Genomic DNA, 24,051 nt, shown 5'->3' with positions numbered 1-24,051 from the left:
GCCCCTGCAAACACAACACCATAGCAAAGTCAGACTCCAGGATTCCAGACAGCCCCTGCAAACACAACACCATAGCAAAGTCAGACTCCAGGATTCCAGACAGCCCCTGCAAACACAACACCATAGCAAAGTCAGACTCCAGGATTCCAGACAGCCCCTGCAAACACAACACCATAGCAAAGGCAGACACCAGGATTCCAGACAGCCCGGCAAACAACACAACACCATAGGAAAGGCAGACACCAGGATTCCAGACAGCCCCGGCAAACAACACAACACCATAGCAAAGTCCGACACCAGGACTCCAGACAGCTCCAGCAAACAACACAACACCATGGCAAAGGCAGACACCAAGATTCCAGACAGCCCGGCAAACAACACAACACCATAGGAAAGTCAGACGCCAGGATTCCAGACAGCCCCGGCAAACAACACACCATAGCAGAGTCCGACACCAGGATTCCAGACAGCCCCGGCAAACACAACACTATAGCAAAGGCAGACACCAGGATTCCAGACAGCCCGGCAAACAACACAACACCATAGGAAAGGCAGACACCAGGATTCCAGACAGCGCCGGCAAACAACACAGCACCATAGCAAAGTCAGATGCCAGGACTCCGGACAGCCCCGGCAAACACAACACCATAGGAAAGGCAGACACCAGGATTCCAGACAGCGCCGGCAAACACAACACCATAGCAAAGTCAGACTCCAGGATTCCAGACAGCGCCGGCAAACACAACACTATAGCAAAGTCAGACTCCAGGATTCCAGACAGCCCCTGCAAACACAACACCATAGCAAAGGCAGACTCCAGGATTCCAGACAGCCCGGCAAACACAACACCATAGCAAAGTCAGACTCCAGGATTCCAGACAGCCCCTGCAAACACAACACCATAGCAAAGTCAGACTCCAGGATTCCAGACAGCCCCTGCAAACACAACACCATAGCAAAGTCAGACTCCAGGATTCCAGACAGCCCCTGCAAACACAACACCATAGCAAAGTCAGACTCCAGGATTCCAGACAGCCCCTGCAAACACAACACCATAGCAAAGTCAGACTCCAGGATTCCAGACAGCCCCGGCAAACACAACACCATAGCAAAGTCAGACTCCAGGATTCCAGACAGCCCCTGCAAACACAACACCATAGGAAAGGCAGACACCAGGATTCCAGACAGCCCCTGCAAACACAACACCATAGCAAAGTCAAATGCCAGGATTCCAGACAGCTCCGGCAAACAACACAACACCATAGGAAAGGCAGACACCAGGATTCCAGACAGCCCGGCAAACAACACAACACCATAGGAAAGGCAGACACCAGGATTCTAGACAGCCCTGGCAAACAACACACCATAGCAAAGTCAGACGCCAGGATTCCAGACAGCCTCGGCAAACAACACAACACCATAGCAAAGTCCGACACCAGGATTCCAGACCGCCCCGGCAAACAACACAGCACCATAGCCTAGTCAGACACCAGGATTCCAGACAGCCCCGGCAAACACAACACCATAGCAAAGTCCGACACCAGGATTCCAGACAGTTCAGTCTGGAGATTTGGCTCCTGAAGTCCTAGAGTTTGGTTACTTTGGCTTACCCCAAGATTGCAAGAGCCTGAAGACCTACTACATGCTGTGCTGTTAAGTGTGAGAGTTTTGTCCACTACTGTATGCCAAAGCACATAAACCCACTTACGCCTACAGTGCAGGGCATTATTTGCTACCTCCTCCGTTTATAGCCTACACGTCAATTCGACTACAGTTAGCTGCCATTGCTGCATATATGCAAAACAGGGAACACTCTTCTCTCTTCAGCCGTTTGGTAAACAAAACGTTTATGGAGGACCTAAAAGGTGCCATTCCGCCAAAGGACCAGATTTATGGGGCCCCCCTGTGAGCCACTAGTTCATGCATTTTGCAGTTTTAGTCTGGGAAAGTTGCCTTCCTAGTTGCTATAACAACTATAACAACTCTCGCCGTATTAGTGAACTGCAGCCCCTACATTACAGGAACCGTTTTTCCAAGTCCATCAGGACAGAGGGCTTCTTAATACCAGTTCCAGAATTCTTGCCCAAGGTGCTCTCCTCATTCCACCTTAACCAGACCATTAACATCCCAATATGTTTTTCCTTATCCAGACTCTGTAGCTGATAGCACACTACCACACTCTTGATCTCGACCGTGCTCCAGTGTACTGCATCGGGAGTACTAAAGCCTTTTGCAAAACCCAGCAACTGACATGGCTTTTTTTCACAGCCTCATAAAAGTCAGGCCGTTTCTGAGGCAGGGATTGCCAGATGGATGTCAGATGCATCCATACCTTTTACGCTAAAGCTAAAAGAACCCTATTTTCCTGCCCCAATTCACACTCCACCCGCAAACAGGGCGCTGCTCTGGCATTTCTAGAGAATTTTCCCATAGCAGATGTTTGTAAGGCTGCCACGTGGTCCACGCCACATACATTCACAAAGCATTATTGTGTGGACGTTTTTGCAAGGCAGCAAGCTAGAGTTGGTCAGACTATTCTCGGGACTCTGTTTCAGACTTCTGCACCATCCATTGGTTAGTCACTGCTTGGGGAAGTCCTGCTTTACAGTCGATGCAGAGCATGTGTATTTACGGTCACACATGCTACAAACGGATTATGTTACGTACCCTGTTAGCATCTTTTTGTTTCATGTAGTTCTGTAGATTCCCATGTGCCCGCCAGCCTCCCCAGAAGCGAGTATTTGGTACAGATATCTCACTTAATATTACTTTCTTTCTACTCACATGGAAACTATTCTTTTACTACTCACTACTCCCTTCCTACTCTCACATGTCTGGCAATGGAGTTGGTGTTCATGCGCATCCACTGCCAGAGGAGAAGTCACTGTGATCTTGTGACTTGACAGACTTCTTAGAAGAAAAACAAGTTGCAATCATCCTAGCCCAAGCACTAGATGGCAGGAAAATGCCGAATGTGTGAATCTATAGCACTACATACTGCGTTCGATCCTCATTCCTTAATTGTGTCCTGGCTGCCAGGCGGCCCTCGATCTATGTGAAACGTTGGGATACATGTGTAACCTGGTGTCGGACCCGCAATATGGACCCATTACAGGCCAAACTGTCAGATGACTTGTTTTTTGTTTCATCTCTGCCCAGTAAGGACTTGCTGTGGGCACTGTTAAAGGTGATTTGTCAGCTTTATTGTGTTTGAAAGACCAGCCATCCGTATTTATTTCAATCAAAAGGTTTGACACAGGATTCCTCCCAAACCCTCTGTGATGCTCCAGCGGGATCTAAATTTGGTCCACAGTTTCTTCGAACCAATGCACAACTTTCCACCGAGTCTCCTGACCCCGAAGGCTATATGCTTGATAGCAATAACTTCGGCTCATCACATAAGTGAACCCTAAGCTTTCTCGGTGTCGCCGCTTTACACCATGACTTTCTCTAGAAACAGCAGTGTTGAGGACTTTTTGCTAAAAGTTGATTGCTTTTCTCGCTTTGCAATCCATCACCCTCCTAATGTTATTTGCTTTGTCTCACCCATCGGGTGGGCAATAAGTGTTTGTGGGGTTCTCTGGGGCAAAGAAAGGCAGTGTAGAAAAGGATTTTGGCAAGCTGTTTTAAGATTTGCTCCACATTAGCCAAACACCAGCCTCCAGACGGAGAGAGGGAAAATGCTACTGCTGTGTTGGCATGCAGGGTGCCTGTTGATCTGTCAAGTCGTGATGTGGGCATAATTGCACACATTCACAAAGCAGCCAGGCCTGAAGGCAAGGGTTAGGTTCTGCAGGACGTTTTTATCTGATCCATTCCACACACCCACCATCTGGATAGCTACTGCTTTGGTAACCATTTGTAAAGGTGAATAAGCTGTGGTTAGTATCCATCAGAAGATCAAGTTACTTGCCTTTGATGACACTCTTTCTGGTGGTTACTCTGATCTACCCACAGATTCCTCACCGCCCTTCCTCTCCCCGGTCTGTGTCTGTCAATTATAGATCTGCACTCTGGTACATCAGATTGTTGTTGGGATCCTCATCCAAGGTTGCAGATATATCAGACAGGTGACTTGTTTATTTGTGTCTCCATTGCCACTTCCGGGGCAGAATCAAGTCAAATGGTGCCACCTTTTGCCACGCTGAAGCACTGCTGTGAAAGCTTTCCAGGTCCTGTTTGGCACCTGGAGCTATCATGAAGGTGAGAAATCTGCGGTTAAATCGAGTGTCCACTAGAAAAAGCATCACTGAAGACAAGTAAATTGTTACTCTTGTAACATTTTCCTTCGTCTTCGTTGTGAGTCTGAGTCGTGTATTTATTTATCCTCAGGAGACTTATGTTCTTGGCTGTATGTCATGCCTCTCTTATCTGTGTAAGTTGCCCCCTTTCAATAGGTTGTCTGTTTCCTGACTCTTATTCTGTGAAGTCACATTTTATGCTACATAGGTCTGTCTTTGCTCCCAGTCATGTTATACTGTAATTTGGATGCACTGTCCTAAACAGTCCTGTCTTATTTCATAATTCAGTGTGTCCTTCTGTCCCCCTGGTTCTGTCTTTACCTTGTACTAGTCTTTTGTGTTAGTAGTATATTGTGCCTGCTTTTGTCCGCTTTTGGCCTCTGCTGGAGATTGGAGATGACCCCTCTCCCTGGAGTCATCCTTTATCTGGATTGTATCCCCTTGCTTGTGTCTTGTAGAATGACTCAAGTCACCAGTGCTTCTGAAAGTGTGTATGTTGAACCTTGTGTTTCCGGGGTTTATGCAAGTGTGACCGTTTAGCATGTGACTCTCTGGCCCTTTTCTTAGGGGTGGATGTTGACACTGTGCCAGTGGAAGTCCATGAAGCCTTGAAGACTGCAATGGACAAGCTACAGGTAAACGATCTCATACAAAAGGTTCATTGATTGTGATCGCTAACATCTTTTATATCTTCCTGCAGACATTCTTTTGTAAGGTACTGCACGTGCGGACTGCTGTTTTTACTTAAGGTTCTGGTTAATTGTCAGTACTCTTCTGACCTTGCAGTGAGGTTCAAGCTGTAGAAATGCTTATGTGAATAATTTCAGGTTGGGATGGTGAGTTGAGTGCAGTGCCGAGCAGGCTTTAGATGTCACATCTGGAATTTTAGTGTGCTTGTAGCTGTTGAATATTTGGAACATCAGGAGAATCAAACTTTGGCCCTGCCCCAACATGTTCATTAGTTGACAAAGTTCCTCAAGCTGTGTGATTGGGGCTAACGGGCTGTATTCTGTTTTCACAGCTGCGCTTTAGAGACCTGATGCAGGAGAAGGCAGATTTAAAGGAGCGCGTGGAAGAGCTGGAGCACCGGTGCATACAGCTTTCAGGAGAGACTGACACAATTGGTGAGCATGGAGCTTAGAAGCCAAGCTGAAGGATTGTTGCTGGACTCTGACACAGCCCCTGCTGCATGCCCTGCACCTCCTTTTGGACTTAAAATATGTAGAGCATTATGAATGCTACCCGCATTGTGCACAGCTGTGCCTCATACTTTTCCCTGGAGCCTACAACCCAGACTTAGGTTTGCACATCTCGATTTGGGCTGCCCTCCTTAGGCATTTGGGACACTGAGAAATAGAAGCCCTCCCTTCATTATTACTATCTTAAATCATGATGTGAAGATTTATGTGAAGCTTCCTTCTCTCTCTGCCTTCAGATGTGCAGAAGTGGATGAATGCTGTCCAACTCTGCACAGCCGTTCTCTTGGATACTTCTACTTGCCAGGTGCCAGACTAGATCCAGAAGGTTTTTGCCAGCAATGCTCCCATGTTGCCACTAAGTGACGCCATGCAGCTTCGCTTTAACTCTGCTTTGACTCCTCATCTCCTTGAAAGTGATGGAGAAGCCAAATATAAGAGCCACCCATGCGTGCTGATAGCAGTTTCTTTTTGTGCCTTCCGACACAGTTCCAGAATTTCCCTCCCAATTCTATCTGCCTTTTAATGACTCTTAAAACTGAAATTCAGTGTGCTAGGGAATGCCGTGCCCTCCTAAGAATACAAGTTTCAAATCTTGCTGTAATTGTTAAAAAAAATAGATGTCAGTCACAGACCCACACAAGTTGTCTCTCTGGTGTTTGGGCTTAGGACATGACTCCAAGTCGAGCAACAAGAGTGTTCACTTTTTCACCTGAAGACAATCCAGGACTGAGAAACAAAGTTATACAACGCAAAACACAAAAAGTTGTCACGTAACTCCCTCTCCAAATCAAAGGTGCAGACTCGCTCTTGCAAGAGGCCAGCTTGGCAGCCGAAGCCCTCCGGTAAGTCAAAATCAAAGTCCAAATAAACGCACAAGAAAGTGAAGCAAGACTTGACTCCTATCCCACCGCTCTCTATCCAAAGAGAAGGCACAAGGCTGTTGAAATGTGAGCTGGTCTCCTTCCAGATCTACGGTTGCAGAGCAGATTCCAATGCTGGTCCCAGTGTGCCCAGTGAGAACAATCTGCAAACCCGCAGCAAACTGCCATCTTTCAAAAGGTCATGCTGCAGATAATTGGCGTGCTTCCAGCTCCCTCTGGCAGGCCCTCGAGCCCCAAGGATCTTACCAAGATCAACTACGCATTATCCAAAAATAAGCCTCCGGAAGGACTTTGTGCTCATTCTATCCGGGCCAAAGCTGCTACCACTGTACTGGCACACAGAGTTCCTGTCCTGGACATTTTCCCAGGCGACCCTGTTGGGCGTCTCTCCATACTTTCTCTAAGCGCTATTGTTTGGATGGTCAGGTTCACTAGAAGGGGCAATTTGCCCGCTCCGTTCTGCAGGACTTTCTGGTTTTAGTCCATTCACAGACCCACCTTCAAATCGGTACTGCTTCGGTATCTATTCAAAAGGTGAGGGGTCTACCACTAGAAGTCTCCATCAGAAGAGCAAGTTACTTACCTTTGGTAATGCTCTTTCTGGAAAAGACCTATCGAGCCACAGGTTCCTCACTGACTCTCCAATACTGCCTGTTGTGAGATTGGACTCCATCCATTAATGGGATCCCAACTCTACGAATCTGCACACTGGTCACAACCAATTTGCTCTTGGGGCTCTGTCTGGGATCGTTGACAGCTTTGAAAGCAATGAATGCCAGGGTGCTGGAGTGGCTCCTATATAGGCTTCACATGCAGTTTCCGGAGTGGAATGGCATAAGTTCTGAGCCATATGGCACCGCCTACTGGCATGCTGATGTACTACAAAATCGTTTCCGGATGCAGTTTGATGCTTGAGGAAGTATTCAAAAGGAGAGGAATTTGCAAACAAATAGTGTCTACCAGAAAAATCCTTACCAAAAGGTAAGTAACTTGTGTGTTAGAACACAGGGTGACTCTTATAAGCGACTCCACTCTGTCACTTTCAGGGCAGTCTGGAGTGAACATGGAGCCGCGCAGCCCACAACAGCATTGCTGGCCAAAGATTTCTGAATCTTGTCTGGTTCTTGAGGAGTATTCCCAAGTGAGGAATCTGCTGTTAGACTATCCACCAGAAGGAATATTACCAAAGGTAAATAACTTGTCTTCTCCTTCCGAGCCCCCCACCTTGGCCTTGAATATATAAAGGGTTCAGCTTTCTTTACTGTCCATGCAGAGGTTATCGTCTTAGAATGTCTTCCGTTGTTGCAAATGCAAGCAGCTAGGGTTTAAACTGCTGAACTGGGAGTTCATATCTCTGTAAGTGACTGACTGATTAGGGGCATATTTCTTACTACCCTTGACTAGGTGTTATCTCACCCCTAGATAGGACTGTGCTCTTCCCCCAAACATAGTCTTTGCTCCATTTTCCATGATTCTTATTTGTGTGTCCCCTGACATCTTCCTAGCCCCTCTTCCCCTGCACTGCTTGTTTGCCCTTCCTTTTGTATGTTCTCACTCTAAGGGGGCTATTTGCCCCCCCCCCACTCTCCCCCGAATGTATGGTTTTCTCATTTCCCAGATATGGTGTTTATTGCCCTTGTCTGGATAGACTGTTTTCTCTTTCTGCTTCCAGATGTTATGGCTGTCTTGTATGTGTTCTCTACTCCTTTTCCTCCCCAGATTTTTTGTTTGCTTATTCTCCTCCCCAGATTTTTTGTTTGCTTATTCTCCTCTCCTGGATGTGTTGTTTACCCAACATTCCATTGATGTGTCATTTGCTACTCCTTCATTTATGCAGTTTGTTCTTCCTCCTCCCACAGACATTCTTTTTGCTACTGCTCCTCCTCTTATTGTATGGTCTCCTTCTCCTTAGTTTGACTGGTTGTTTGCTCCTCGGATGCAATAGTTTCAACCCCTCAAACCCCTCCCTCTTGTTTGCTAGTCTTCCTCCGTACATGCAGTTTGTCCCATCTCCTCCGAATGTGGTGTTTGTCCCTCAATCCAGTTTGCTTCTCACTGCCCCCCTTTCTCCTGAACCCTGTTTTCTACACCACCTACTTTGCTCCCGGACTGGCACACTTCCTGGCAGTTATCTTTAAGCTTGCTATGGTACTTACCCAATCCTTGTGCATGCTGGCCAAGATTCCCTCTACTCACCTTATGGAAGGTTTTGTATGGGACCCTATCCAAAGCTGAGCACAGATCACTCCTGCCACAGCACCTCTCTACCTCTGTAGTTTGTCTCCTAGCCTCCGCAAGGATTTTAACTATCCTGCTGCACCGAAGTGCCTCTCCACTGTCTCCCTGGTGCTGTAATTAAAGCGTACTCCTCCTTCTAAGCTCAAGATAATGCGTTTTGCAACCTCTCTCCAAAGCCTTTTCTCGCCCCCTAACATTATCTTAATGGACCCGTATTCGAATGTGAGACATCTTGTCAAGTATGTGTATGTCTCCTCCTTCCACCCCCCATCGGACAGCTAGTTCTCTCCTCATCAATCTAGAGCCTACACATGATCTATTCCCGGTTACCCCCTACGTCCATGCAAGTGATGTTTGCACTTCCGTTTCCAGTGTTTTTCCTCCCACCTGTAATAGTTTCCTCCCTGACTTTTCTTTGGTGTAGGTGAGTACATCGCTCTGTATCAGAGTCAGCGGGCCATCCTGAAGCAGCGCCATCGCGAAAAGGAGGAGTACATCAGTCGGCTGTCCCAGGACAAGGAGGAGATGAAGGTACTGCAGTAGTTCTCTGATTTCCTAGCAGCTGTGGAGGAAGGCACCAAGGGCAGGGGGCACGAGAGGCTGTATGTATTCCTACTGTGAGCATGTGACACAAGATGAAAGCTTGGGGAATGTGGTATTAGAGGGAAGGAAGATAACGAGGTTGGAACAAAGAAAAGTAATCTGAAATCTTCCCATTTTGCTCTTCGGCAAGGGTACAGCGGTTCTTGGCTGTAACTGTGCGTCATGGTTCATCTATAGCCACGCCTGACGTGGGGCACAAGGAGCCCTACTTCATAACCCCTAGATGTCTTTGGAGTGAGTCACATTTGCCGTGAGAGACAGTTAATTTCTACATAGGAGTGGCTGTTCTTGAATGTGTTGATACAACCTCTTGAGACAAAAGTGTTCAGCTCAGCTGGAAAAAGCTGTGCTACTCTTCCCTTTTGTGACACATCTGTTTCCCACCCCACCCACAGTGAATTCCTTGGTCACCTAAGTCCACTGGAGATGCTTTATCTATTCATTGTACTGATGGTGAAAGTCCAAAACCCTCTGGGCTTGCAGGTAGCTCACCTTCCCAGGCTCTGTGGTGACTGGTGGGGGCAGTGATATGTAGTCCAGAGATGCAAGACTTATTTTTACCCTTGTTGGAAGACCCCTTACTAGCTCTCGCAACTGCAAGGTCCATCCATCCCATAACTTAGGTGCCTTGCCTTCCTCATAATGGAAGCTATGGTTGTGCGGAGCATCGGTTTTACATGTACTGAGAGAATAGTAGGGCCAATGTGGATTATGTCTGCGTACTACGCAAGTGTGTCTGTCCTTTAGGAGGACTGGCTGTGTTCAAGAGGCACAGTCCCCATGAGAACACTCCCTCCTTGAGACCGGCTACTCCTTGTGGACAGTTGGAATGCAGCCCCTATCGCTTGCCACTGTAGATTCCTTACTGATGCTAAAAGTCTCTCTGATCACAACATGCTTAGTGCGATGGTGGATCGTAGACAGAAGAGCATTGAGCATCACTGTAAATGTGGGCAGTGTAGCTTCTGACTTGCCCTTGGTGTTGGATTTCAGTGTTGATACCAGGTCCCTTATCCTTAACACTGGTTGCCTGCGGACAGCAACTGTGGCACGGAAACCGTGTATTTAAGGTGAAGGAGAAGCTGCACAGACAGGGCTCTATAAGGCTCGGCCATATGCATCCCGATCTGATCGCCACCAAGGGCAGTGCTTCAAAGAGTGTAGCTGTTAAGAAGCATCTGTTTTAGGATGTCTAATGTTATGTAGAAAGGAGTGCTATGAATCAGCTAAGAGGACTTTGAGTGAATTATGGAACATTGTCCCAGGAGCATGGTAGTTACAGGACATTTGGTAACCAGGAATATAGTAAACTACAATGGAGTGCCACTTAAATTTTGCTTTGACTCGGTGACTGGCACCCAAGCAGTCTTGATAACGTCTGAGAACCTTACGAGATGGAATAGGTAGCACATTATGCGAAAAAGTTTGGGCAGGAGCATTTTCTTGATCATCTAGTCAAATACACCAAGGGCTGGTCCGAGGGACCGTATTTTCCAAATTCTGGATTTTGTACTCTCTCCCCTGCTTGTGGCCTGGAAGTGCCTTTGTGCTACCGGGCTGTGGCCGTGGATATTATCATCTCCTTGGCAGGAGCGCCCCGTGCCCTCCTTGTTAGCTGCCCGTGAGCTACAACCTCCATCATTTCTGCTAGCGAATACCTCTTGCAGGTAAATGCCATATCGCATACCTCTGAACTTCATCTTATGCCCTTCTGTTACTCTGATAAATTCCCGACACTGGCGAGATAATAGTATCCATTAAAAATGTATAAGCCTCAGATAACATTAACAGTAATGGATACTATCATTGAATGCCCATATCCCCTGTGGGGCGTCCATTACTGGCGCACTAGGACGTTCTAAGAACTGAAAAGAGTCGAGCACACCTGTGAAGTGTTGATTGTTGTTGTGGAGCATGGCAGCATGGCTCTGGCAGTCTACAGAAGTGTGTGCGCTTGAATCTTGGCTCTTCCTCTAGAGGCTTACATGCTAATTATACAGTAATGCAGTTGTGAAAGAGGACAAACCTTGTTGCTTAGTGTCTTTAGATCAAGACACCTTCACGGCTAGAGTTCAAGCCCTTTTAAAATGTTTTTTAATTTTTTATTCATTTGGTTATTTATCTATCACACCACTGCACCAGAAGGTATTCAGGCACTTTCCAGAGAATGTCCCATTAACGTTTTTAGGTCTCGTCTACTGACAGCTTTTAGCAATGTTTTGTCGAAACACCTACTGCGGACGGGACCTCTTACAGTGGGCTTTGGGTTAGTCCACTGCTTATCAGTAATTGGCTGTAATGTCAATCACATTTGCTTGCCATTTTTTCAATTGTTTTCCTTCCTATTCCTGTGTTTGTCCCTGTCCCAGAGTATAATTCCTTTAAAATCCTTTTAATTGGATGACTTGTATCTTTCCACTGCTTATATTCAGGGAACTAGCATGTGTGGCTGTGGATACGTATCCTTAGCATACTCCTGGGGTACCACTTTCTAGGGACTTAGAGGGGTGCCAATGTGTGTGCCAATTGTGTTACAATTGCACCATTCTACCTGTTTTAGGAAAAACCTCTGGGGCCTCGTTAGCAGGGACCCAATGCACATCAGTTGACAAACATCAGTACCAGTGCCTCAGTCTTAGGATTAGTGCTGTAGATTGCTAGGTATTGCCTCAATCTTAGGGTTAGTGCTGTAGATTGCCAGGTATTGCCTCAGTCTTAGGGTTAGTGCTGTAGATTGCTAGCTGTTGCTTCAGTCATAGGGCATTGTTATACATTGCCAGGTATTGTCTCAGTATTAGGGTTTAGTGCTATAGATTGCTGGGTATTGCCTCAATCTTAGGGTTAGTGCTGTAGATTGCTGTGTGTTGCCTCAGTCTTCTGGTTAGTGCTATAGATTGCCAGGTATTGTCTCAGTCTTAGGGTTAGTGCTGTAGATTGCTAGGTATTGCCTCAGTCTTCTGGTTAGTGCTGTAGATTTCTAGGTATTAACTCAATCATAGGGTTAGTGCTGTAGATTGCTAGGTATGAACTCAATCTTAGGGTTAGTGCTGTAGATTGCTAGGTATTGCCTCAGTCTTAGGGTCAGTGCTGTAGATTGCTCAGTATTACCTCAGTCTTAGGGTTAGTGCTATAGATTGCTAGGTTTTGCCTCAATCTTAGGGTTAGTGCTGTAGATTGCTAGGTATTGCTTCAGTCTTAGGGTTAGTGCCAAAGATTGCTAGGTATTGCCTCAGTCTTCGGGTTAGTGCCAAAGATTGCTAGGTATTGCCTCAGTCTTAGGGTTAGTGCTGTAGATTGCGCAGTATTACCTCAGTGTTGGGGTTAGTGCTATAGATTGCTCAGTATTACCTGCGCGGACGGGCGCAGACGGGCTTGCCTTAGGCGCGCCATCGGCGCGCAAACGGCGCTCCCGCTGCGCTCTTCCGCTGCGCTTACGTGGGACGCACATTTATGGAAAGAGGATATGGGCGTGGCCTCGCGTTACCAGCGATGGCGTCCGATGTTTACCCTTTCTACAGCGCTAGAATCCGCTGTTAGTAGGTGCCTGCTGGCGGGAAATGTCTACAACTAGCTCAGGTAGGTGCAGAGAGTTAAAATACAAATAATCACAGTTTCACACAAAGTTTTATAAAAAAACGAGCAAATTACACCTCCGGCTTCCGCCTCAGAGGTCTATCTATTCCAGTGTGTCGCGCTCTCTAATCAGCGCTTTCATAGGGTAGGAGGGGGCGTGGCCTAGCGAGTGGGCGTGGCCTCGCGTTACCAGCGATGGCGTCCGATGTTTACCCTTTCTACAGCGCTAGAATCCGCTGTTAGTAGGTGCCTGCTGGCGGGAAATGTCTACAACTAGCTCAGGTAGGTGCAGAGAGTTAAAATACAAATAATCACAGTTTCACACAAAGTTTTATAAAAAAACGAGCAAATTACACCTCCGGCTTCCGCCTCAGAGGTCTATCTATTCCAGTGTGTCGCGCTCTCCAATCAGCGCTTTCATAGGGTAGGAGGGGGCGTGGCCTAGCGAGTGGGCGTGGCCTCGCGTTATCAGCGATGGCGTCCGATGTTTACCCTTTCTACAGCGCTAGAATCCGCTGTTAGTAGGTGCCTGCTGGCGGGAAATGTCTACAACTAGCTCAGGTAGGTGCAGAGAGTTAAAATACAAATAATCACAGTTTCACACACAGTTTTATAAAAAAACGAGCAAATTACACCTCCGGCTTCCGCCTCAGAGGTCTATCTATTCCAGTCGGACGGACGGGGCGCGGGGCTTCGGACCCTGTCACCTTCAAGTCCCAAGAGAGGCGGTATGATAGACAGGTATTGCTGGATCTATGCCCTAATACTGCACTCCCCTGCAAACACTCTATGGAGGCTATATCGCTACATGGTTGCAACATATGTCCCTTCACTCCTGATAATAATTGCCTCACCACTTCTAACACGAAAGGGCTGCTAAAAGCGGCATTATTGAATTGCAGATCCCTTAGGAAGCATTGTAATCAAATCTATCATCTCCTTGAGGATGAAGAACTCAATATCTTGTTTCTCACTGAGACCTGGTTAGATGAGCATTCTGACCCTGTCATAATTGAGGCCTTGCCACCGGGATACTCCCTCTCCAGACTTGATAGGAAGGATGGTAGAGGTGGGGGTATCGCTATAGCAACTAGGGCACCTTTAGAATGCTCCCTATCTCCTCTTTCGATAGATCATAGTGAAGCAGGCTCCTTTACCATCTTAATAGGGCCGAAATATTCCCTCTCGGGTATCCTTATATACCGACCCCCAGGAAGACTCTATGACTTTACATCTAGCCTTATGGAGGCTACAACTCACCTAGCACTGAGAAAATCCAGATTGCTAGTGTTGGGAGACATGAATGTCCACTTTGACAACCCCCTTGACAATGAGGCAGCTGACATAAAGTCTGATCTGCTCTCTTTACAGCTAGAGCTTAAAAATCAGGACCCAACTCACCAATTAGGACATTTGCTGGACCCCATTTTTGGGAACTGGACTGGAGTACTCCCTCTGGCCCCTCTACCGATACCCTGGTCTGACCATTTCGTGATTCCGATGCAAATACAGATCCCTGCTACCGAACTCAGCTCTGATACTGCTTATCGCTATCAATGTAGAAAATGGAAAAATTTCTCCCTTGACTCTTTTATTAAGAAATTTGATAACGCTGGACCTCCTGGAGGGTCTGATTGTGAAACAGCTTATAGTCAGCTACAAAAATGCATCACAACTGCTTTAGATAGCACTGCCCCGATACGTATGCTGACTAACATCAAGAGAGCCAATAAAGCTAATCCGTGGTTCACTCATGAACTACGTCTAGCCAAATCCGCTTGTAAAAAACTTGAGCGGACATGGCGTATCAATTTTTGCCCAAAAACTAAAACCCTTTACAAAGAAGCGCAAAAAAACTATTATAGAATGATCCGAGCCTCCAAAGCATCCCACTATAACATTCGCATTATAGAAGCAGAGAATTCCTCGAAGGAGCTTTTTAAGATCTTTAAAGAAATCTCTGTAACTGCCTCTAACAATATTTCCCTTAATGATTCAGTTGATACTTGCAATAAGATCGCTAAGTATTTTTCCGGCAAGATCACTGACATCTATGCCAACTTTTCGGGCAACATAAAACCAGGACATGACTTTGCTGAGAGTGATGATGCCGCTCCCACAGATTTATGCCTGCGTAATTTCACGGTCCCTTCCCTGGAAATCTTTGTAAAAATCTGCCAAAGTATTAAATCTGGTTCCCCTCGGGATCCGGCTCCTCCCAAAATAATAGCTGCTAGTCTGGCTGTTTTGGAGCCCCACCTTAGGCACGTGCTACAAATTTCCTTTTCTACAGCCTGTCTGCCTGAAGACTGGAAAAAAGCAATCGTACTTCCAATAAAGAAAAAGCCCAATGTGAGTCAGGATACCCTAGACAATTTAAGACCTATATCTCTGCTACCTTACCTAGCCAAAGTCGCAGAGAAAATAGCAAATATTCAACTCATGGCCTATCTCGAATCCCAAAATGCTTTACACAGCTCTCAGTCTGGTTTTAGATCAGGCTATTCAACAGAGACAGCGCTCCTGAGAGCCACTGAAACTTTACGGGAAGGCGCAGATGAGGGTAAGACCATGGCACTCATTATGCTGGACCTCAGTGCTGCGTTTGACACTGTAGCACACTTCATCTTGCTACAGTGTCTAAACAAAGCTGGGGTCACCGGGAAGGCACTGGGCTGGCTGAAAGCTTTCCTAACCAACCGGAGCTTTCAGGTTCAGAGAGGCAATTTTCTCTCGGACAGCATAGCGTTAGAACAGGGGGTACCTCAGGGCTCTGCCCTGAGTCCCACCCTGTTCAACCTGTATATGGCCCCACTGGCAGGGGTGGTCCAATCGTACGGCGTAGAGCTAGTCTCTTACGCCGACGATACTCAACTGCTGATCTCCCTGTCCCAAGTTCCCTCCTTGGCTGCTGAAAATTTTAAAACCTGCATGAGCAATCTTGCAGATTGGATGACCCAACATTGCCTCAAACTTAACGGCTCGAAGACTGAGGTGTTGATAATTGGAGGCAAGGACACTAGCTGGACCAAGGAGTGGTGGCCATCCTGTCTGGGGCCTCTGCCTACTCCCGGCAGAGAAGCAAAGAATTTAGGTGTCTGGGTGGATACCAAACTCTCCTTTGACAGCCATGTAAATAAAATTGTAGGGAAGTGCTTTGGGGTCATGAAAACTCTCAACCGTACCCTGGACCTTCTCCCTTTGGAGGCCAGGCGTACCTTGACTCAGGCCCTAGTAACCTCTCGCATGGACTATGGCAATGTACTTCTTCTTGGTACTTCGGAAAAGAACATCAGGAGACTGCAGGTACTACAAAACTCGGCAGCACGGCTAGTATTGAGATTACCCAGAAGAGTTGCTTCTAAATCCACCTTGGCAACCCTTCATTGGCTGCCCATCAGGAAGAGAATTCTTTTTAAAGCCCTTCTTTTATGTTTTAGAATTATCTCTCACAGTGCACCGTCCTACTTGTCTGACCTAGCTGTCCCATACGAGCCTAACAGAGCACTTCGCTCGATGGGAAAGGGCCTCCTCATGATCCCCCGTATAAAAAAAATCCAGAATGGGAGGTCGATCTTTTCGTTCCCTGGCAGCAACCAAATGGAACACCCTTCCCATCAATATTAGGTTAGCAAAAAATGAAGCCACCTTCAGGAAACTTCTAAAAACACACCTATTTGCCCTTTAGGCTCTTCCCCTCCTCTGATCTCTGACTCTATTCCTCAGCGCGGGGATACGTCGGTAGGCCTCACCATGCGCTCTACAAACCCCTTTATTATTATTATTATTATTATTGCTAGGTATTGCCTCAATCTTAGGGTTAGTGCTGTAGGTTGCTAGGTATTGCCTCAGTCTTAGGGTTAGTGCTGTAGATTGCTAGGTATTGCCTCAGTCTTAGGGTTAGTGCTGTAGACTGCTAGCTGTTGCTTCAGTAATAGGGCATTGTTATACATTGCCAGGTATTGTCTCAGTCTTCTGGTTAGTGCTATAGATTGCTGGGTATTGCCTCAATCTTATGGTTAGTGCTGTAGATTGCTAGATATTGCCTCCGTCTTGGGGTTAGTGCTGTAGATTGCTAGGTATTGCTTCAGTCTTAGGGTTAGTGCCAAAGATTGCTAGGTATTGCCTCAGTCTTCGGGTTAGTGCCAAAGATTGCTAGGTATTGCCTCAGTCTTAGGGTTAGTGCTGTAGATTGCGCAGTATTACCTCAGTGTTGGGGTTAGTGCTATAGATTGCTAGGTATTGCCTCAATCTTAGGGTTAGTGCTGTAGGTTGCTAGGTATTGCCTCAGTCTTAGGGTTAGTGCTGTAGATTGCCAGGTATTGTCTCAGTCTTCTGGTTAGTGCTATAGATTGCTGGGTATTGCCTCAATCTTATGGTTAGTGCTGTAGATTGCTAGATATTGCCTCCGTCTTGGGGTTAGTGCTGTAGATTGCTAGGTATTGCTTCAGTCTTAGGGTTAGTGCCAAAGATTGCTAGGTATTGCCTCAGTCTTCGGGTTAGTGCCAAAGATTGCTAGGTATTGCCTCAGTCTTAGGGTTAGTGCTGTAGATTGCGCAGTATTACCTCAGTGTTGGGGTTAGTGCTATAGATTGCTAGGTATTGCCTCAATCCTAGGGTTAGTGCTGTAGGTTGCTAGGTATTGCCTCAGTCTTAGGGTTAGTGCTGTAGATTGCTAGGTATTGCCTCCGTCTTGGGGTTAGTGCTGTAGATTGCTAGGTATTGCCTCAGTCTTCGGGTTAGTGCCAAAGATTGCTAGGTATTGCATCAGTCTTAGGGTCAGTGCTGTAGATTGCTCAGTATTACCTCAGTCTTAAGGTTAGTGCTATAGATTGCTAGGTTTTGCCTCAATCTTAGGGTTAGTGCTGTAGATTGCTAGGTATTGCTTCAGTCTTAGGGTTAGTGCCAAAGATTGCTAGGTATTGCCTCAGTCTTCGGGTTAGTGCCAAAGATTGCTAGGTATTGCCTCAGTCTTAGGGTTAGTGCTGTAGATTGCGCAGTATTACCTCAGTGTTGGGGTTAGTGCTATAGATTGCTAGGTATTGCCTCAATCTTAGGGTTAGTGCTGTAGGTTGCTAGGTATTGCCTCAGTCTTAGGGTTAGTGCTGTAGATTGCTAGGTATTGCCTCAGTCTTAGGGTTAGTGCTGTAGACTGCTAGCTGTTGCTTCAGTAATAGGGCATTGTTATACATTGCCAGGTATTGTCTCAGTATTATGGTTAGTGCTATAGATTGCTGGGTATTGCCTCAATCTTATGGTTAGTGCTGTAGATTGCTAGGTATTGCCTCAGTCTTAGGGTTAGTGCTGTAGATTGCTGTGTGTTGCCTCAGTCTTGGGGTTAGTGCTGTAGATTGCTGTGTGTTGCCTCAGTCTTGGGGTTAGTGCTGTAGATTGCTGTGTGTTGCCTCAGTCTTGGGGTTAGTGCTGTAGATTGCTGTGTGTTGCCTCAGTCTTCGATGTAGTGCTGTAGAATGCTGTGTGTTGCCTCAGTCTTGGGGTTGTTGCTATAGATTGCTTGGTATTGCCTCAGTCCCTGGGTTGGTGCAATAGATTGCCGCCTCAGTCCTGGCTTTGCTGTGTTGATTTAGTACTGCCTCAGTCCTCTGGTTTTGTGTGACTGATTGCTCTGTATAGTCCAGGAATTGCCTCAGTACTGAGGTTGGTGCAATAGATTGCTTGGTATTGCCTCAGTCCTGGGGTTGGTGCAGTAGATTGCTTGGCATTATTTTGGTCCTTGGCTTGTTGCAGTACTTAGCTGCAGACACAACGCAGGGATCCGAGACAAGGCCCTGGAATGGACCACCTCCTTCCTCTCCGGCAGAACCCAGAGAGTCCGCCTCCCCCTTTCCGTTCCGAAGCCTCCAAAATCATCTGCGGCGTGCCCCAAGGATCAACCCTCAGCCCGACATTGTTCAACGTCTACATGGCCCCTCTCGCCCACGTCGTCAGACAGCACGACCTCAACATCATCTCCTATGCCGACGACACACAGCTGATCCTCTCCCTCACCAAGGACCCCCTCAACGCCAAAGCCAACCTCCACGGAGGAATGAAAGCCGTCGCCAAATGGATGAAGAACAGCCGTCTGAAACTGAACTCGGACAAGACGGAGGTCCTCATCCTCTGTTCCACCCCCTCAGCCTGGGACGACTCCTGGTGGCCAACCGCCCTGGGATCAGCACCGACCCCCACTGACCACGCACGCAACCTGGAGTTCATCATCGACTCAACGCTCTCCATGGCCAAACAAGTCCACACCGTCTCGTCCTCATGCTTCAACACCCTCCGCATGCTCCGCAGGATCTACAAGTGGATCCCCACTGAAACAAGAAGAACGGTCACCCAGGCCCTTGTCAGCAGCAGGCTGGACTACGGAAACGCCCTCTACGCAGGAGCCCCGGCCAAACTCCTGAAACTGCTGCAACGAATACAGAACGCCTCTGCCCGCCTGATCCTCGACATCCCTCGACACAGCCACATCACACCCCACCTCAACAAGAGGATCATCTTCAAGCTCCTCACCCACGCACACAAGGCACTCCACGACACCGGACCAGCATACCTCAACAGACGACTCACCTTCTACACCACGAACCGCCAGCTCCGCTCTGCCGACCTCTCCCTCGCTAGCATCCCCCGCATCATCCCCCGCATCCGAAGAGCGACCTCAGGCGGCAGATCGTTCTCCCACCTCGCTGCCAAGACCCGTAACACCCTACCCATCCTCCTACGGCAGACCCAGGACCTACTAACCTTCAGGAGGCTACTGAAGACCTGGCTATTCGAGCAGTAGCGGCACCTCTCCCCCCCCGTAGCGCCTTGAGACCCTCACAGGTGAGTAGTGCGCTCTACAAATCTCTGATTGATTGATTGAGACACATGAATTACACATGTAGCTTCTCCGATTGTTTTACTGCTGATGGTATCTTTCTTGCTGTTCTCACTTCTGTGCACATAGTATTGCAATTTCCGACTGGTCTCTCATTGAGTAGTGTATGAATCTTGTCCTTCCTTATTAACACAGCTGAAGCTGCTTGAGCTGCAGGGTCTTGTGATCCGGTTGGTCGGAGAGAGAGACGATTGGTACAAGAAGTTCTTGGAAGTCACCTCCACTGTGGGCAGTTTCAATCATGAAGGTGGTAGTAGTGTTCCAAACGAGAGGCGCACGGAGTTGAACGCTACAGACGGAGAAGGTGAGCCGAACTAACACTCCCACTGGTTTTCAAGCTAGAATATGGTTGGGTAGAATAAAGGGTGTGCAGAAGGTGGAAAGCTGGGTGTATGTTACCATTAGTGACCTAGAAGAGAGGCTGGATTAGAGTGACGGACAATTCGAGGCTAGGTGCATTCCAGGCTATGTCTGCTGATTTGACCTGGGTTGATTTTTTTTATTTTTAACACAGGCATGCTGGAAATCAGCCTTTCGGAGCAGATGGAGCTGGAAGAAGCTGTTCCCAAGCCCCAGTCTGTGCAGAGCAGCACGCAGGCTCCTCTGCCGAATACCGAAGACCCCACTGAAAAGCAGATCATGAAGCTTCTGCATGAGATCCAGAACCCCCAGCAGCGGCATTCCTCCCTACTGGAGAACCCCTGCATTCCTTTCTTTTACCGAGCAGATGACAACGATGAGGTCAGGATAATGATCATTTAACTGGGAGTCAAAGATATCTTGGAAGGACTTGCATTGTTCTGAAGAACATTGAAGGGCTTGAAGAGCTTCTCGACCTTACCCTCTGTCTTCCATCCTGACCAGTGCCACAGGGTTGTCTGGACATTACTGTGTCTTTGAATGTTAGTACCAACTCCAGAGAGACCTCTTTCAGTGTTCAGCAGCTGATGGCAGGTGCACAGTGTCTTTCAGTTAGAAGAGGTAGGCTGAATGCTTCCCACTGAACGCAGGAATAAGATGAGCTCCTGGAAGGCCTCTCATGAGGCTCTGCTGTTGATTGGGACTCTGTTCATCCTACTCACTGAGTTCCTTCTTGCATCTCCGTGCCCACTTACCTGGTCTTCATCACGGTCTTTTCCCACAGGCACAGGCAGATTCCATTTAGGCACCCTCTTGCCTCCACACACTCCTTGAAGCCTTTTCTGAGGCTTTCTGTAGGTAAGACCAGTGGAGCTGAGGTTGTACATCGCCTGCCCTGCCTGTGGCAGACGGATTAGAAAAGCAGCCATTTGGACACAGTGCAACCAGGACCCCTGGAGTCCCTTCTCCTGTTCAGAGGTTACTGGTAATGAGAAGTCGTGTACCAATGCACTTTAAGGATGAAAAATTCTACCTTGTGTATGTCATAAATTGTATTTATTTAAATATATATTGGTTACAAAGATTCTTTTAAACGAGGAGCCCTCAAATAGCTGCATTTCTGGGTGCAGCGGTGCCATGTTTTATTACTGTCCATGCTAATGGAATCTTCGCCTTGCAGTTTACTGGAAGAGTGGGCCTCAGGCCATTATTGTACAGTTTATCTTTCACTTGCCAGACATGCAGGTCTGGAAGAATGGTTAGTTACGAAGATTATCTTTTGACAAAAATTAGGACTGGTATATGCCTGAGCCTGCAATTCTGGGATTGTTGCTGCCTAGTTTTATTCAGCAGTGGGTCTTTTAAAGGTCACTGTGTGCTGGGCACAAGAGAGGGGTTGCATTTTCCTGAGTGACAATGTGCACTTCCAAGCACTCGTCTATCAGTTTGTCCTGAGCGACCTTCGGCACGCAGGAGTACTTGAAATGTTTGCCTCAGATGTACTTCTGGTGTTCATATTTTCAGAGCAGTACCTGATGAGATTTCCAGATTGCATGGCACTTTTAATGTGTGTCACTGTTTATTTTATAGCATTTTCCCCTTTGCAGATGTGTGGACCCACGGTGCAGAGTTTAAAGCCTAAATAGCAGCTTTCCACTCAAACTTTGATTTTGATTTTTGACATCGTTTGCTGGGTGCTTACTGGATTGTGTGGGGCTCTTCCTTCCATTAAGGCTTTAATCATTTTATTTTTGCAATCAGTTTATAAAACTTCTGATTTATTGTTTGAAAGACTAATCTTTGTTAATATGTAATTAGGCAGTGATTCCCAGGCCATAGGAGAGGAACACCTGTATCAAAACATTATTGCCAAGTTTTTCTTGGGTTATGGAATTCAAGATTCAGTGAATCCAAATATTAGATATGAAAAAGATTAATCGCTGTAGTTTCACAGTACTTTGGATCTGAACTGAAAGGGTATGGCCAAGGTGGGAAGATCTGAGTGGAGTAGGGCAGTAGAGGGTCTTCTGATCTGCATTGTTGAGTCGGCAGTATTGGAGAGGGGGAGGTCAGATCTTACATGGAGGTCATTGTTAGAGGGATGAGCTAGCAAAGCTGATGTGGGACAGTGTTGGAGTGGTCTGCTCTGCGGGGGAGACTTGTGCTGGAGAGATCACACTTAAGATTGATGGCTTTGCTAGTGGGTCTGGTCCCACCTGTATGGGGGTGCAGCATTGCCAGTAGGGATAGGGAGCACTGCTAGAAATTAGATCTGATGTGAAGGGCAGCACTGGGACAGTCTGATCTGCAATGGAGGAAGGGGGTGGTGGAGGCAAGTAAGATGAAGGCTGCACCGGAGGAGTCGGGTCTGCCGTGGGAGAGGAGCGATTAAAGAGTTAGTTGTGCAATGGAGGACAGTGCTGGACACAGCAGATTTGGGAGTAGGGGCAGTGCTGAAGGGGTCAAGCCTGGTAGTTACGATCATCCTGCCATAATGGAGTGTTGCGGTTTCATACCTAGACTGGGTAGAGATCTGATAACTGCCTGTGGGCAGCTGGCATTACAACAGTGTTGCCCAACCTGTAAGTGTTTGTGTGCTTCTGCTGAAAGTATGGCCATTTTACTGAGGTTGAAGAGATCCCTTGTAAAAGACGTTTATGTATATACTCTGTAACATTTTGTAAATTTCCTTCCGGACTCAAGGACTCCCTGCAGCCTGTTTTAAGTTGCAGGGCCCCTGGTAACGTGTATCATAGAAAGAGTCCTTACTGCAGCCGAGGTCTAGGGTTTCACTCAGAACAGCCATTAATATTTATTGGGGTTGAGAGCACAGAAATTGGTAGATGGAACACTATATTTTCATTTTTTCATTCTGTTGCTGAGGTGAATTAATGCTGTTAGAATGTTTTACTCCTTTTCTGAATAAATCCGTTCTGCAAACAAAAGCTGCTCTGTTTGATATGTTCTGCACTGCTTGCCGTTTACTTTCTGGGGTTGGTCTGGGAAATCAGCTCACAAAGTGGTGCGATGACTTAAAGACAAGAGCTGCTAACTTTGAAACGGGGAAACTAGGTTGGAGTCCCAGCCTCACCTTGGTATTCTGTGCTTGTCTGCATATCACTCAATCTCCCTGTGCCTAAATAAATACAACTAAATGTGTAATGTGCTGGCGCTCATGCTGACCAAGTTTGCGCTATATAAATACTCAAAAAATAAAAACACCCTTTAGCATTGATGTTGACTTCATTCATTGCCATCTGGTTGACAGGACCCACCCCATGACCCACCCCATGACCCACCCCATGACCCACCCCATGACCCACCCCATGACCCACCCCATGACCCACCCCATGACCCACCCCATGACCCACCCCATGACCCACCCCATGACCCACCCCATGACCCACCCCATGACCCACCCCATGACCCACCCCATGACACACCCCATGACACACCCCATGACACACCCCATGACACACCCCATGACACACCCCATGACACACCCCATGACACACCCCATGACACACCCCATGACACACCCCATGACACACCCCATGACCCACCCCATGACCCACCCCATGACCCACCCCATGACCCACCCCATGACCCACCCTATGACCCACCCTATGACCCACCCTATGACCCACCCTATGACACACCCCATGATACACCCCATGATACACCCCATGATACACCCCATGATACACCCCATGATACACCCCATGATACACCCCATGACTCACCCCATGACTCACCCCATGACACACCCCATGACACACCCCATGATACACCCCATGATACACCCCATGATACAAGTTGGAGATGTTCTAGAGACTGCTTCGCCCGGGCAGCCCCAAGGGCTCTGAAGGAGCCACCGAGGAGAAGTGCAATCTTGAAGGCAATCAGAGGTTATGCGAAGCATTTTCTGCTCATTTCCCCATTATACCTAAACCAGTTGCTGCTAATTGAAATGTCTGTGTACTGAATCACAATCTGCTAGTAACCCAGCACTTGTCAGAGGCGATGCATGGTTTATTGTTTATTCTGATTGAGGTTTCTTGCCTCTG

The 24,051-nt window shown here is 47.4% G+C and overlaps 1 protein-coding gene across 10 annotated transcripts in view; it reads left to right on the top strand.

The window, feature by feature from the left end:
* GOLGA2 (golgin A2) overlaps window positions 1-22,929 on the top strand; it is a 410,097-nt gene extending 387,168 nt beyond the window's left edge. For all 10 annotated transcript variants that reach the window (XM_085614120.1, XM_085614119.1, XM_085614117.1 and 7 more), the window contains 5 exons: window positions 4,809-4,876; window positions 5,263-5,365; window positions 8,984-9,090; window positions 19,760-19,928; window positions 20,139-22,929. In XM_085614120.1, coding sequence (XP_085470246.1) covers window positions 4,809-4,876; window positions 5,263-5,365; window positions 8,984-9,090; window positions 19,760-19,928; window positions 20,139-20,386 — 695 coding nt within the window. In that variant the 3' untranslated portion in view covers window positions 20,387-22,929. The remainder of the gene's footprint in view (window positions 1-4,808; window positions 4,877-5,262; window positions 5,366-8,983; window positions 9,091-19,759; window positions 19,929-20,138) is intronic.
* The last annotated feature ends 1,122 nt before the right edge of the window (window positions 22,930-24,051 follow it).

This window comes from Triturus cristatus, chromosome 1_2 (assembly GCF_964204655.1).
Source record: "Triturus cristatus chromosome 1_2, aTriCri1.1, whole genome shotgun sequence".
Taxonomy (NCBI): domain Eukaryota; kingdom Metazoa; phylum Chordata; class Amphibia; order Caudata; family Salamandridae; genus Triturus; species Triturus cristatus.
The sequence above is the reverse complement of the archived record's forward strand: the minus strand, read 5'-3'. Positions and strand labels throughout refer to the sequence as shown.